Source organism: Narcine bancroftii, chromosome 1 (genome assembly GCF_036971445.1).
Source record: "Narcine bancroftii isolate sNarBan1 chromosome 1, sNarBan1.hap1, whole genome shotgun sequence".
Taxonomy (NCBI): Eukaryota; Metazoa; Chordata; class Chondrichthyes; order Torpediniformes; family Narcinidae; genus Narcine; species Narcine bancroftii.
The window spans coordinates 98,053,944-98,070,005 of NC_091469.1; the positions used below are offsets into that span (position 1 = coordinate 98,053,944).

A 16,062-nucleotide genomic window follows, 5' to 3' on the forward strand; every position below is an offset into this window, starting at 1 on the left:
GTTGCAGAAATTTTTTTGAAAAGTTTTACTCGCATGTATAATGCGAACTCCCCTATTTTTGAGGGGAAAAAGGGGAAATTTTTTCACATTATACTTGAATATTTACGGTAGGTACAGGAGCATGAAGACAAACACCCAGCAGCACAAGGACAGCTTCTTCCCCTTAGCGATCAGGTTTGTGAATGGACAATGAATTATAGATACTACCTCACTTACTCTTAGCTTTGCATTAATTTATTTATTTTAAAATGTAGCAATATTTGCCCCTGTGACGCTGCTGCCACAACAACGAATTTCGTGACATGTTCATGACAATAAATTCTGATTCTGTATCGTGAAACACACAGATACAGCTCATTGGACCCACATTGCTCATATCAAATATCAAGTGCTCATTTACATTAGTTCTATTTACCACATGCGTATAGTTTTCTATGCCAAGGAAACTCAAGCACTCACATAAGTACGTCATTCTGCTGGCTTCACCACCCTTTCTGGCAGTGTGCTCCAAACTCCAATCACTCGCAGGGTGACAATATTCTTGGTTATATCCTCTATAAATTCCTTACTCCTTAAACCTGCACTCTCTGGTTAGATCTGAGGGCGGCACAATTAATGCAATGCTGTTATAGCACCAGTGTCAGGGGTTTGTATCTGGCGCAGTCGGTAAGGAGTTTGTACGTTCTCCCCGTGTCTGAGTGAGACTCCGGGTGCTCTGGTTTCTTTCCATCCTTCAAAATATACTGGGATTGTAGGTCAGAGGGCCTGTTACCATGCTGAATGTCTTAAAAAAAAGTTTACAATGGTCCATCCTATCTATGCCCCTCATGTGAAGGTTGACTGGTGTCTGGCTTTGGGAAGGAAAGATGATATTGAGAACATAAGTCAGTGGTAAACAGGACAATACAGCAGTGGCTTTATGTCTGATTAATAGCTTTGTAGACAGTGGCATATCCAACTGAAATCCCTTGTGCATTTTAAAAGCAAAAGGTATCTTAATTGTTGAATTAACTGATCTATTGCAACATGGAGAATATGATCATAAAAAAGTTGGTCCCAGGATGATTGCAGGATCAAGAACAATCCTTCAGACTTTCAACTAATACTGTCTGACTAGGCTCACTTGGGAGGACAAGTTGGTGGAAAAGGTAGTAAAAACATAAAAATGCTGGAGCAACTCAGCCGGTCTCACAGCATCCATATATTACTGAAATTTTGGGCCTGAGCCCTTCCTGCAGGAATGAGTAAAAAGCAGGTAGGTACCTGTAATACAAGGCTGGGGAAAAGGGAAGAATGTGAAGGGGAGGAGTACAGACTAACAGTGTTAATTGAGTATGATAAGAGGACAGGTGAGAATTGATTGGAGGGGGGTTGTTTTTGGCTCTGTGAAAGGAGATGAGGTAAAAAAGGGAAGATAGATAGAGAAAGAGAGAGGAGGGGAGAGTGAGAGAGAGAAAGGAGAGTGAGTGACCCAGATTGAGAGAGAGGAGGGAGGAGAGGGAAAGGGAAAGAGAAAGAAGAGGGAGAGATAGTGATAGAGACGAGAGGAAGAGGGAGAGAGAGAGAGAGAGAGGAGAGTGAATGAGACAGAAAGAGCACGTGTGTGTGTGTGTGTGTGTGTGTGTGTGTGTGTGTGTGTGTGTGCGTGTGTGTGTGAGAGAGAAAGAAAGAAGGAAACCAGTGCTGGAATGTGAACTGCAGATAGAACAGCTGGAAGTGTGAAATAAAGAAGATCCTACAAGGCTAGTCAGCCGAAACCTCAGCAGAGCATTTACTGCTGGGAGGAAGCTATCCACCAACACGCAAGGGCTCCAGGACCCAGCAAAACAGTGAGGGACCCCTCTCCCCTTCACCAGCCTGTAATGGCCAGGAAGAATGGCAGTTTGCCAATCCATCCTACTAGATGGATCTTAGCGAATTACAGGAACTGCAGAAGGTGGTGAATGCAGCTCAGAACATAACACAAACTTCCCTCCTCTCAAGAGCTAGAGGAAAAAAAACATAGATAGATGAGGGGGAGGGTGCTAACAGAAACCAGGGAAGTTGATGTTAATGCCATCAACTTGGAGGGTGCCCAGACAGATTATGAGGTGGGTTCCTCCAATTTGCGGGTGGGCTCAATCTGGTAGTGCATGAGAACAAGGACGGTCATATCGGCAAAGGAATGGGGCAGGAATTGAAATGTGCTTCCTTAAATGGAGAAAGGTATCTAAGAGATGTCCTACCCTGCTGTTTATCTTCAGCCAAAACCAAAATGTTAGAGAAATGTTCCTCTGACATGATCATCCTTTCAAAGTGTAAAAATAATAAGAAGTGATGTTTTCACACGGCTTTCAGAGAGAGTAGGTAGAGGGGGCAGGGGTATGCGGAAGGCATAGGCCAAGAGAAAAAGCTTAGGGTGAGGGTTATGGGGAAAATGCAGTGGGTTGGAGAGGATGGAGTGTGAAGGGAATGCAAACACAGGAGAATCCATGCAAGAGGGAGATAGAGAGACAGACATTTTGTACGTGAGCATGAGAGAATCCACAGAACACACCACGGTTCAGACACTACAAAGCAGAGAGTGCAAAATGCAGCAGAATGCAAATATGCACATTTTGATTTTAAAACAGAGATAAATCAATCACTGGGGTAAGTAATCCTGTTCTATTCAGCAGAAAGTGACAGGAAAGGAGGGAGACGGAGAGTAAAGCTGTCAAAAACAGCAGTGGATGCTGGGGCAATCTTGGGAGCTGATGTTAATTGGAGAGTAAATTAAGGGAGCTGATGCTATACAAAAGACCATGTAATATAAACATATAACCATATACAGCACAGAACAGGCCAGTTTGGCCCTACTATTCCATGCCGGAACAAACAAATCCCCACCCTCCTAGTCCCACTGACCAGCACCTGGTCCATACCCCTCCATGTAATTATTCAGTCTTTTCTTAAATGTAAATAACGTCCCTGCTTCAACCACCTCCGCCGGAAGCTTATTCCACATCCCAACCACCCTTTGCGTAAAGAAATTTCCCCTCTTGTTTCCCTTATAAATTTCCCCTTTCAATCTCAAACCATGGCCTCTGGTTTGAATATCCCCCACTCTTAATTGAAAAAGCCTATTCACGTTGACTCTGTCCCTTTTAAAATCTTGAACATCTCCATCAAATCCCCCCTCAATCTTCTACGCTCCAGAGAAAAAAGCCCCAGGCTGCTCAACCTTTCTCTGTAACTCAAACCCTGACATCCTGTTAACATTGTCGTGAACCTTCTCTTCACTCTCTCTATTTTGTTTATATCCTTCCTATAATTTGGTGACTAAAACTGTACACAGTGCTCCAAATTTGGCCTCACCAATGCTTTGTACAATTTCATCATGACATCCCAACTCTTGAATTCAATACTCTGATTTATGAAGGACAACATTCCAAATGCCTTCTTCACCACTCTATCTACCTGAGTATCAAATTTGAGGGTACTATTTACCACAACTCCTAAATCCCTTTGTTGCTCTGCACTCCTCAATTGTCTACCATTCAATGTATATGACCTATCTAGATTTGCCTTTCCAAAATGCAACACTTCACACTTATCCGTATTAAATTCCATCAGCCATTTCTCAGCCCACTCCTCTAGCTGTCCTATATCTCTTTTTAAGCTATGGTAATCTTCCTCACTGTCCACAATACCACCAATCTTTGTATCATCTGCAAACTTACTTATCCAATACACCACCCCTTCTTCCAGATCATTAATATATATAACAAACAATAGTGGACCCAGGACCGATCCCTGAGGAACTCCACTAGTCATCGGCCTCCAATCTGACAAACAATTTTCTACCACTACTCTCTGACACCTCCCATCCAACCATTGCTGAATCTATTTCACTCTACCTCCTTATTTATACCTAATGCCTCCACCTTTTTTCCTAACCTCCTGTGGGGAACTTTGTCAAAAGCTTTACTAAAGTCTAAATAGACAACATCCACAGCCTTCCCTTCATCAATCTTTTTTGTAACCCCCTTGAAAAACTCTATAAGGTTTGTTAAACATGATCTACCCCTGACAAAACCATGCTGACTATTACCTATCAATCCCTGTCCTTCCAAATATTTGTAAATGCCATTCCTCAGAGCACTTTCCATCAACTTACCCACCATAGACGTCAGATTCACAGGTCTATAATTTCCAGGCTTACATTTGGACCTTTTCTTAAACAGCAGAACAACATGAGCCACCCTCCAATCCTCTGCCACTACCCCTATGACCAGTGACATCCTAAATATCTCTATTAATGGCCCCACTATCTGTACACTAGTCTCCCTGAGTGTCCTTGGGAATACTATGTCCGGACCCGGAGATTTGTCCACCTTTATCTTTTTTAACACTGCCATCACTACCTCCTCGGTTATCCTTATATGATTCATAACCTCCCCACTATTTTTCTTTACTTCAACTGGTACAATATTTTTTTCCCTAGTGAATACCGAGGAAAAGAAATCATTTAAAAATTTCCCCATCTCCTCTGACTTTTCACATAGCTTACCCTCCCTATCTACAAGGGGTCCAATTCTATCCCTCACTAATCTTTTACTTTTAATGTACCTATAGAAACCCTTTGGATTCTGTACAAAAAAACCCTCTGGGCGGCATCTGAAGCATAATGAAGTTAATTGCTCACCATCCACAGCAAGTATTTTAGCAGGTTCGATTCTGGAGACTATTTCGGCCAGATCAGTGAAGGTGGTATTTGGAGGAGTCACCTGTTGAAAGGATATACTTATGTTATGTAGGAAGAGAAGCATTTTTCTTTACATTTTCTTTTATATTATGTTCACAGACTAGCAATAATAGAAACACAATGTCCTGGACAAAGCATAAAATATTAAGCCAGTCAGCATCAGAGAGAAATTTTCTCAAAATGTTTGAATTATCACTGTTTCCCTTTCAGCTGCTGTCTGACACAGTCAATGCAACTTGCATTTAACACCTATATTTTCTTTTGTGTTCTCACCAAGTAAATGATCTTTTTTTGTCTCCCACTTCGACAAAAGCACTCAAAACAACTTGTACCCATGCTTTGCTTTTTAACAAAGTAAAACATTCAACTGCAACGTCAGCTGACAAAATTTGACCATGAGCCACGCAAGACTTCAGAAGATGGGTGAAAAAGGGGAAATAATTTTGGGAGGAATTCCAAAACTTGAACTATGCAAATCATGGCCTGGTATGGAGGCAGCAATATCTCAGAGCCGAAAACCCTGCAAAAGGTAGTGGACACAGCCCAGTACATCACAGGCAAAACTCTCCCCACCATTAAGAAAATGTACATGGAACGCTGGAAACCGAAATCAGCAACAATCATCAAAGATCTACACTACACAGCACTTACTCTGTTCTCACTGCTCCAATCAGAAAAGTGGGAGAGGTGCCACAAGACTCATACCACCAGGTTCAGGAACAGTTGCTACCCCTCCATCATCAGACTCCGAAATAATAAACTCAATCAGACTCATTTTAAGGACACTTACTTTCCATATTATTTATTACTTACTTTTTTCTCTGTATTGCACATTTTGTTTACATTTCTCTCTTCTGATTACCTATTTTTCTTGAGTACTACAGATAAGTAGAAATTCTGCCTGGCCCGCAGGAAAAAGACTCTCTGTCATGTCATGTGTGTACCCTGACAATAAATCTGAACTTTGAATTACAATAGAACAATAGACATTGCTAATATGGAATGGGCAAGAATTGGTTGTCGACACACACATTAGCTTCAGTTATGTTTTCTCTGGATTGGTTTATTACAAAAGTAACAATCAACGCAATATAGTGTCAGAAAGACCAGACAGTCCCAGCACCCACTGTCAGTTGTGTGGCAAGCTAGCTCATCTCAACCTGGGCAATAGGTGGACAATGTGCACGATCACAGGGAGCTTGGGGCTGTGATTACAAGGAAAGAAGTAGCAACCAATGCTGTTGGTCAGGTTAGTTGATTGATTGTATGTGTTGGCATATCAAGTAGGCACTTGTTTGGATTCGGAGATGATTCTTTTTAAAAAAAATGACCTAACTGGCTTGGGTGAAGCCAAGTCAGTGCGTTCAATAGCAGGAAAACGTTGCAAAGGACATTACAAATTAACAGCAGCTACGAATGAGACGCAATCCTTCTTTGCAGCCTGGAGAAAAAAATAAATCTCTGCACTGCCACTGGTGGGGACCTGGGAGGGTGGGGAATGAAGACACAGCATGCTTCGCAGGGTCCTACTGCCCAATCTTGATTCAGAAGGCTCCACACAACATTTTATCTGATGTCCAATAGAAGAACTAATTAACTATAGTCTATTAAAGAAGCCAAATGGTGTTTTTTTAAAATCTTGCCACCATGGAGGTCTGAGCCCAAGATGGTAGTGCGTGTGTTGGGCAGCATATCACGAGGGGTTGAAGACTCCAGTAGGGCACGAGAAACAGGGAGAACAGTACCCACTGAGATGAAACCTGGGAGATGATTCTATAGGGAAGGTGACCAGGGCAGTGGACTAGCAAAGGGCTCAGCATCTGAGCACAAAGGCTTTGGGCTGATGGGATGCGGTTGAAGGGCCCTTACAAGCTGCGGCTGCTGAAGGGTGGCGCGTGGGTATCAGGTATTGGAACCAGGATTTAAGAAGGTGCTGAGGTGAAGATGGGCTCCCGAAGGACCTTGGGTGCTGAAGGCTTCCTGATTCATATTGAAGGTTGGGATCTGGAGCTCAGGCGGCCAATGGTTTGAACTGGAGTCGGTGCAGTTGCAGAGGCTACAAGAGCATTAGAGGCGAAACCACGGACACGCATCTCTGAAGGGATTCTCTTTTGCTCCTCCTTTTGTTAGGGGCACCGGGCAATGCTCATGGCAACTCTTTCTTTGTCTCATGGCAGATAAAAGTTGAAATATATCATGTATTTTACCTTTTTATATATTATTATAGGACAATTAAAAAAAATCTTGAGTTTAGAAATAAGGCAGCTCCTCGTAGTTCTCCATCAAGAGGTCTGGAGGGTTATGGCAAAGAGTGCAGGTCAGTGGGACTAGAGCAATGATATTTCAGCACAGACTAGAATGGCCAAATGGCCTGTTTTCTGTGCTATAGCTTTCTATGCTTCAGAATTCACAATGGTGATGGACTTCACTAAGTTAGGAGAAGCCAAGCATTTTTAAATCTAGTTGAAGAAACATTAACACTTTCCAAGGAAATTAGCTCATCCTTCGGACATCAGATAAAATGCACGCAAACTTGCGGCTGGGTGAGACAAGAACTAGGAGCCATGAGTCAAAGGTGAAATGCTTAAAAGGAACACGTGGGGTAATTTCTTTACATTGGGACTGGTGGAATGCGGGCTCAATTTTGACATTTATGTAAAATTTGGACAGGGACATGGATGGGAGTTGCATGGGTCAAAGGTTCCTTTTATTTTCACATAATAATACATTAAAAATGGAATATACATGATATACTTCAGCTTTTGTCTTCAGTAAAGCAAACAAAGAGTCAGCATGAGCATTGCCCGGCACCCCTAACAATCAGAGAAAAATCAATAAAAGAGAGTACCTTCAAAGACAGAGTGTCTGTGAATTTGCGTCTGTAGCTGCTCAAAACCCTGCTCAAACCATCATGACAATCAGGAAGCCTTCAGTGTTCAAAACCCTTTGCGAGACCTTCTTGCCCTCCAGGAACCCTTCTTGCTCTCAGCACCCTCACAAATTCAGATACTCAGTTCAGATACCTGTTTACACAAGACACTCTCCTGCAGCCCATGCAGATCCTCCAAACACAAGTCTCCTGCAGCTTGTGTGGGTCCTTCAGCTGCCAAGCCCCTCATTGGTCCACCACCATGGTCACCTTCGTGTAGAGATGCCTTCTTAACGGTGGGGGGGTGATCTCCCTGTTTCAGGTGCCCTGTGCTGATCTGCTAGCACCTTGGAGTCTGCAAGCCCTCATGGTACACTGCCCAGCACAGCTGCAGCCATCTTGGGCACAAGCCCTGTGGTTGCAGGATTTTAAAATGTTGTTGTCTCATTTAACAGGGAGGACGATGGTCTATGCAGAATCATAGATTGGCAGATTAGATGATCTGAAGGGCTGGTATTTTGTGTTGTAGTGTCTTATGGTTCTAGAAAGTGATAATAGTTATAGGAAGATATTACTGGTTTAGTCATATGGGTAAAAAAGTTAAAATTGGAATTTAGTCTGCAGAACAAAAGAAAGACCACACAAAACAAACAAGTGTCGACAAGTGGGTCTCAACCTTCTTTTAGTGTCAGATCACCTGAAGGTGGGGAAGAGGTGCTAGTGAACTCAGACCTCTTCCCAGACCACCAACAGGATTGTTTTGTTTTGTTTTGGAGAAGACATTTTCCTTGAGAATTTTTTTGCTCCTGAGCCTCAATTTTCTAATGTGCAATTGGATCCTGGATTTCCTCACCTCCAGATCCCAATCACTGCATTTTAGCAAGAACATCTCCTCCACAATCTCCATCAGAACTAGAGCACCACAGGGCTGCATATTTAGCCCCCTGCTCTACTGCCTTACACCTATGACTAGGTGGATCAGTATGACAACACTACACCCCAACTTCCGACCTTTGCGACTTAAGTCCACCCGCACATACAACCGAATTTTTAAACACTAAATATAAAAAAAATCAAATTTATGCTGTTCATGTTGTACTTAACAAACTATAACAGGGATGCAGGACATGTAAGAGCCAAAATGTGCATACTTAGTTTGTTAGTCAGTGCCCTCATTAGTCCATAGGCTGGGCGGAGCCATCTTGACTACTGTGTGCATTCATGAATCTTTGGTTGGTGCATGCGTGAGAGTTAAGGGTGCAAACTCAATATCGTCAGGGTGCTTAACTCTCACGCATTCGCCAAATGAACTCCAATACATGAACCCACGGTGCATGCACCAACTGAAGACTCACACACAGGAATTAAGATGTCCATGCCCAACCTATGGACACCAAGTCGCTGACTAACAAAGTAAGTACGCAAGTTTTGGCTCTTGCATGCTCTGTATCCCTGTTATAGTTTGTTAAATACAATATTTGATTAAAAAGTTGGCTTTAAGACTTCAGTACTCCATGCACATGGGCAAAATTCTGACTTGTATCCATTTTCATACACGACTGATCCTACGGTCCCAATTATGGTCATAAATTGGGGAGTACCTGCATACAAATTTACTGACAAAACTACTATAGTAGGCTGTATAAAAAGGGGTGATAAGTCAACATACAGGAGGGAGATTTAAAAAGTGGCTGAATAGAGCACCAACAACAACCTTGCACCCAATGTCACCAAAGCCAAGGAGCTGATTGTTGACTTCAGGAAGGGAAAACCAGAGGTGTACAATCCAGTGATCAATGGGAGATCAGCGATGGAGAGGGTAAACAAATTTAAATTCCTGATATTCACTATCTCAGAGGACATTTTCTCAGAGGACCTTTCCTGGACCCAACACACTGATGCCATCGTGAAGAACACATCAGCGCCTCTACTTCCTCAGGAATTTACAGAGGTTCAGTATGTCATCGGAAACCTTGGCAAACTTCTACAGATCAGTAGTGGAAAGTCTGCTATCTGACTGCATCGCAGCCTGGTATGGGGCACCAATACCTCTGAACAGAAAGCCCTGCAAAAATTAGTAACAGCCCAGAACATCATAGGCAAAACTCTCCCCACCATTGATAACATCTACAGGGAACGGTGCCTTAGGAGAGCAGCAGCAATCATTAAGGATCCACACCACCCAGGACACTCTCTGTTTTCGCTAATGCCACCAGGAAAGAGGTATTGGTGCCACAAGTCTCGTACCTCCAGTTGCAGGAATAGCTGCTACCCCTCCACCATTAAACAACAAACTCATTCAGGGTCTCATTTAAGGACTCTTACTTTGATCAATATTTATTACTGAATATTTATTTTCTGTATGCATAGTCAGTTTATTTATATACTTTTCTTTCTTTATGAGTACAGTTCTCAGTAATTAGGAATTTTGCCTGGCCCAGAGGGAAGAAAATGTCTCAAGGTTATATGTGATGTCATGGATGTACTCTGACAATAAATGTAACTTTGAAATGTATAAAGCTTCTTTTCTCCATTACCTGGCTTAACCCTACCTCAAACACCCCAAAGAAAACATTGCTGGCTTTAAGCTATCGTTCCCCACAACTTTGTAGCACAAAATTCATTTGGAGTTGAGGTTCTATTCCAAGTAAACCATTCTCATGCTTCCTCCCCAGGTTCTTGTTCTTCACTATCTTTGCTCTTCCAGCACTCGGATCATGTCTTTGTATTTCTACAGTGTTTGTTTCTTTACTAAAATCCACACCGGCTTTTCATTTCAAAGATCCACTTTGACGCTACTTATCCATATTGATCAATATGGTGTTATTTTTAAATGACAAATCTATTTTCAGAGATCCAAACCTTTCAGCTACACTTTTGCGATGCTCACTGGAAATGATTCATTTTGTGTTGAGTCAATTATTTCAGTGCATGTTAACAAGGTTGAAATTTTTACAAATTACATAGTCACTTTGTAGATCTATTTATTTATTTATGTCTGGTAGACCAAATTTACAGATGCTGTGCCATATCTGACCACTTCCCTGCTGCCTTTAGGCTAGGCCCCAGAGGCTGCATTGTTAACACATTATTTGTTTATGTCAGTCATGTTGCTCTTTGCCATGGATGTCTACACCAAACCCATGAATCACCAGTGGTCTGTGAGCCACTGGTTGAGAAATACCAGTGTAGCGAATAAGGCAGAAAATATCCAGTGAAGATAGAGTATTGGCAATGACCACCCATAGATCTCAAAAGCATCAGATGGAGGACTAAAGCAGAGTAGAGAGACGCCAAGTGCTGGTGACAAGGTCAGAATGAATGGGAGTGGTGTAGTCATAGTGGGCCAAAGGGTCTGTTGGGAGACTGAATTGAAGTATATAAATAATAGGAAGTCCTAGAAAGGATTAAAAGGAAGGTTCTCTTTTTACTTGGCAGAGAGGTAAGTAATTCAAGAATATTTGGGAATATTGGGAATTTACTTTTTGATTTATAACTTTCTCATAAAGGTTCAATATCTCTTATTTATAGCAATTTGTTGATTTAAGAATGGCCTCATTAGTTAAGATTAAGAGAGACTGGAAGCAGGATTTGAATCTTTCATTCTCAGATGAGGTTTGGGACTATTTGTAATCTGATTAATATAACCTCCCTTTGTGCACGACATTGTTTATTGCAAGTTAAAATGGTCCATGGAGTATATATGTCTAAAGTTAAATGATCTTGTTTTTATTCTAGGTGACAAATGTAAAATTACTGAAGCTTCTTTGTTCACATGTTTTGGACTTGCCCTAGTTTAGAAAAAAATTGGAAAGACATTTTTCAAACATTATCGATAATTCTTAAGATTAAATTGGAACCTTGCCCTTTAATTGCTCTTTTCAGATCATTTCAAAATGATGATGTTTTACTGACTTCAACTCAAAACTGAATTTTACCTTTTACTTGATTGATAGTCAGGTGTGCAATTTTGATTAAATGGAAAGACAATAGTCCACCTACACACCTACACACACACACACACACACACACACACACACACACACACACACACACACACACACACAACACACACACACACACACACACACACCGAGCACACAATGGTTAAGTGATATCGTGCCTTGCTTATATTTAGAAAAATATTAGATATGCCATTAAAGATTTAAATACTAACTTTCTAAAGACATGGGGCCCTTTTATGGACCATTACCACAATCTAAAGTTTTAGGGTTGTTTGAAGCTTTGATGCTGTGCTATCTATTTCCAGGTAGTCACCACTTTATACCCACATGTTAGATTTTTTTCCCCAATCTTTTATAGTGGTAGGGGTTTTGAATTAATGGGGGGGGGGGGTTCTTTTTTTCTTATAATTTGTATTTCAATATATAATTGTATTAATTTTTGTATTATTGCAAATTACAATAAAAATATCTTAAAAAGAGGTAAGTAACAAGGTTATGTAGATTTAGTTTAATTTAGACATAACAGCACGGTAACAGGCCCTTTCAGTCCATGCTCCCCAATTACACTCAATTGATCTACAACATCTGTATGTTTTGTTTTGAATGGTAGGAAGAAACCTGAGCACCCGAAAGAACCCATGCAGACATGAGGAGAACATACAAATTCCTTACAGACAGCGCCGGATTTGACCCCCAGTTGCTGGCACTATGACAGAGTTGCACTAACCGCTACACTAAACATACTGTTTGTTGGGGAGGATTAGAGTAGAGGTGCCAAAACACTTTTCATTCAAAAAGAGATGGGTGTTTTGAATTCACAGCCAAAAGGATGGTGGAGGTAGGAACTTTTACCTGGATGTACATCTGAAGTTTGGAACTGACAGGACTGCACAGTGAGTATTGGACAATGAATGATTGAAATGCGCCTCCTTTGGGCATGACTGCCTCCTTCTGCACTGGTCACCAGTGGAGCTTCAGCAATCTCTAAAAAATGCTGGTTCCTTGGGGGCAATCATGAACAATGGATCTTTGAGAAGGCGAGGGTACAGAGCAATTACAATGACCTCGCCTGACAAACAATAGTGTTGATCCCAACCAAACATCTCTGTTCCAAACTGACTGGCAAATATCTAAAAGTCCCAAATGTGATCACTTTGACACTGCTACCTTGGTACCCTATCCCTGCTAACCTTCCACCATCAGACTCCTTACCAAACTCAATCAGGGACTTTATTAATTATTTTTTTCAGTATTGCAGTTTGTTTGCATTTCTTTATTTGTTTGCATGAGTACATTGAGTATAGTTTTATTGCACTACCAATAAAATTTCTGCCTCGCCTGCAGGAAAAAGAATCTCAGGGTTGTGTAATGTCATGCCAACCTTTAATTGTCTCTAACTCCACTTGAGATGGTCATGGTGAGCAGTCTTCTGTTACCACTGCAGTCGGCGAGGTGTGGGTACACCCACAAGCCTGCTAAAGGTGAGTTTCAGGAACCTGACTCAGTGACGTTGGAGAGACAATGATATATTTCCAAGTTAGGATGGTGTGTGGCTTAGAGGACAACTTCCAATTGGAGGCTCTCCCACGTTTTTTGCTGCCCTTGTTCTTCTGACTGGTACATGCTGCGGGTTAGAAGGAATCGTTGTGAGTTAATGAAGTGCCTGCTGCAGATGGTCCAAACTGCTGCTACTATGAGTTAGTGGTGAATGAATCACAGTGGATGGGTGCTTTATCAAGCAGGCTGTTGCATTCTGCATGGTGCCAAACTTTGGGTGTTGTTGAGGCTGTACTCATGCATACAAGTGGAGTGTGTTCCATCGCACTCCTGACTTGAGCCTAGTGATGGCGGAATGGCTTTGGGGAATTTGGACTTGTGACTTCGGTGGTTGTGGTTCAAGAATTGCTAAATCACTGTTTCAAGGCCCAGGGGAGGGAGTAAAGCAGCCACCTGCAAGGAGAGAAGTAAACAGAGACATCCTGCACCCTGAGGGACATGTCCATCACCCACAAACATCTTTGTAAACACCAGAGAACTTGCAGTAGGATTTCTATACTCTCAATTATTCATCTGGCTGTTGCTACAAACAATTGTGATAAATCATGATTTATCACAAGATGTGCTTTATTCATCTGCTTTGAACATGTAATAGCTTATATAGATATATGAACACAACAGCAAGCATTTAACTCAGTAGGTCAAGTGAATGCCAGAGGTCAGTTTCTTTATTCTTTCATGGGATATATGCCCATTTATCCTTGAGATGGTAATGGTGGATCACATCTGCTGCTATCCATGTAAGGATAGTACTTGCAGAGTGCACTTGGAGAATTCCAGGATTCTTACAGTGAATGAGAGGTGTCCGCAATCAGGCACAAGAGTCTCAACTGGATTGACTACTCAGGACAAAGTTGCGAATTAACTACTTCACATCCAAGGATTGTGAAGCATTCGCATTTTTGCTAATGAGGGCTCTGGAGATTTGATAGATGTATACCAAATTATGAAGGGTATAAATCAGGTTAATGCAAACAGGCTTTTTCCACTAAGGATGAGTTAGAGCAGAGGACGTGAATCAAGGGTGACGTGTTTAAGGAGAACATTAGGGGGAATTTCTTCACTCAGAGAGTGGTGAGAGGGTGGAAAAAACTGCTGTTGGAGTTGGTGGATGTTGTTTCAGCTTTTCACATTTAAGAGAATATTGGATAGAAGGGTGGGTTTGGAGGGTTACCGGCTAGGTGCAGGTTGATGGGAGGAGGTGAATAATAATTTGGCACAGACTTGATGGGCTAAAGGGCCTGTTTTTGGGCTGTAGTGTTCAATGGTTCAAAGATCAAGGAGCTTTGTGAGGTTCAGCATTTTTTTGTTTTACACAGAAGAAAGTGATGGGTGCCTGGAATGTATTTATTGCCAGAGATTGTCGTGGAGAGTATTACAATAGAAACATTTAATATACTTTTGTAGGCATATGGATGTCAGAAAAATGGAGGGCTATGGTTGTGAGATAGGGAAGTTTTAGATTGTTGTAGAGTAGATTTACATTGGCCAAAGGGCTAGTCCTGTGCTGCAATGTTCCATATTCAAGACAGAAAGTGGTAGATTGTTGGATATTAAGGGAATCAAATGATATGGAGGGTTAAATCCAGAAAAAATGCACTGAGGTAAAAGAACAACTATCTTACTAGATGACAAAGAACAAACAGCTAGTTAGGCAAGTTTTTGCTCCTATATTCCAACAATCCAGGGAAAATGAAGGATTCAAATTATATTTCCAACCCAGGATGCCATGTGCCACACCACTGTGTACAAGGTGCAATATAACAACACTTGAACACCACTCCCAAACTCATGATTGCTATTACATGGAAATCTGGAGGCAATGGGCAGACTGGATGACCATTGAGCTACAAGATTTCAATCTTAACAGGTCCGTACATTTTGAAAATGTTAAGGCTTTGAGGAGTCAGATGACATGCCACTCACTCCAGTACACCCAATCCCTGGTCTTTACATTTTAAATTTAGACATACAGCATGGTCACAGGCTCTTCTAGCATGAGTCCATGCCACCCCAAATACCCCAATTAACCTATTGCCCCATGGAGACACAGGGAGAATGTACAAACTCCCTATGGACAGTGCTGGATTCAAATCTGGGTCACTGGCACTGTAATAGCATTGCACTAACCACTAAGCTAATTATGCCTCCCATCTATAAATCTACAATTTGTTCTTGTGCAATTGTATTAAATTTGTTTTCTGATCACAGATGAAGCCTCATTTTGAAACCTATGCATGTGGTTGATTTGGAAATGGTAAATATATTGAATGCCAAGAAAAGGCTATACTCTTAAGTTGAAGGGAGCTTGGAATGTGAATGTTTTCTTGACAGGAAGGTTTTAAATCAGAACTGGTAACTTTAGGGCTCAGTTCACATTGGTGGTTGATAGTTTTCATTGTGTTGTCTCTTCTGCAAAAAGATAGCATTAACAGGCAACCCTCCACATTGAAGAGAAACTCTGCATACACTGGCTATGTGCAAAAACGGAAGCCCAAATGGGAGTTGAAAATGTGGGTGCTTGTTATGCCTCAAGGAGCAGTTCATTGGTGTCAAAATAACAGAATCTATGTTTTGAATTGAATTTTCAGCAGGCAGCAGTAAGGGAGTGTGCTCATCCCTAAACTGTTCTAGGCGAGGTGGTAATGAAGCTGCAGTGGGGAAGCAGGGGATGTCCCATCAGGCTCTGGTGTGTCGTGAAGATGAATCAAAGGCTTTTCAAATTTGTTTATTATCATCCGATTGCGGAAGTGCAACCCAACAGAACCACATTCTCCAATCCTCGGTGCAAAAACATGCAAGCACACATACAGACAAATGATACATATGCAGTATGAACATACATGTATAAAAATAAATAAATATTGTTAAATAAGTAGTAGAGTCTCAGAGGATTTGTACGATGTTCAGCATTCTCAATGGCAGTGGGAAGAAGCTGTTCTTCA

The 16,062-nt window shown here is 41.6% G+C and overlaps 1 protein-coding gene across 18 annotated transcripts in view; it reads right to left on the reverse strand.

Annotated features, from left to right (window-relative positions):
• pnpla7b (patatin-like phospholipase domain containing 7b) overlaps positions 1-16,062 on the reverse strand; it is a 496,626-nt gene that overhangs the window by 15,793 nt on the left and 464,771 nt on the right. For 10 of the 18 annotated variants that reach the window (XR_011356222.1, XM_069933113.1, XM_069933116.1 and 7 more), the window contains one exon: positions 4,667-4,748. Coding sequence is in view for 9 of the 18 variants with exons in the window: in XM_069933113.1 (XP_069789214.1) it covers positions 4,667-4,748 (82 nt within the window). In the remaining 9 variants the exon portion in view is untranslated. Of the gene's footprint in view, positions 1-459; positions 598-4,661; positions 4,749-12,941; positions 13,185-16,062 lie in introns of those variants that run through there. The other 8 variants (XR_011356243.1, XR_011356245.1, XR_011356233.1 and 5 more) reach the window with 7 other exon arrangements.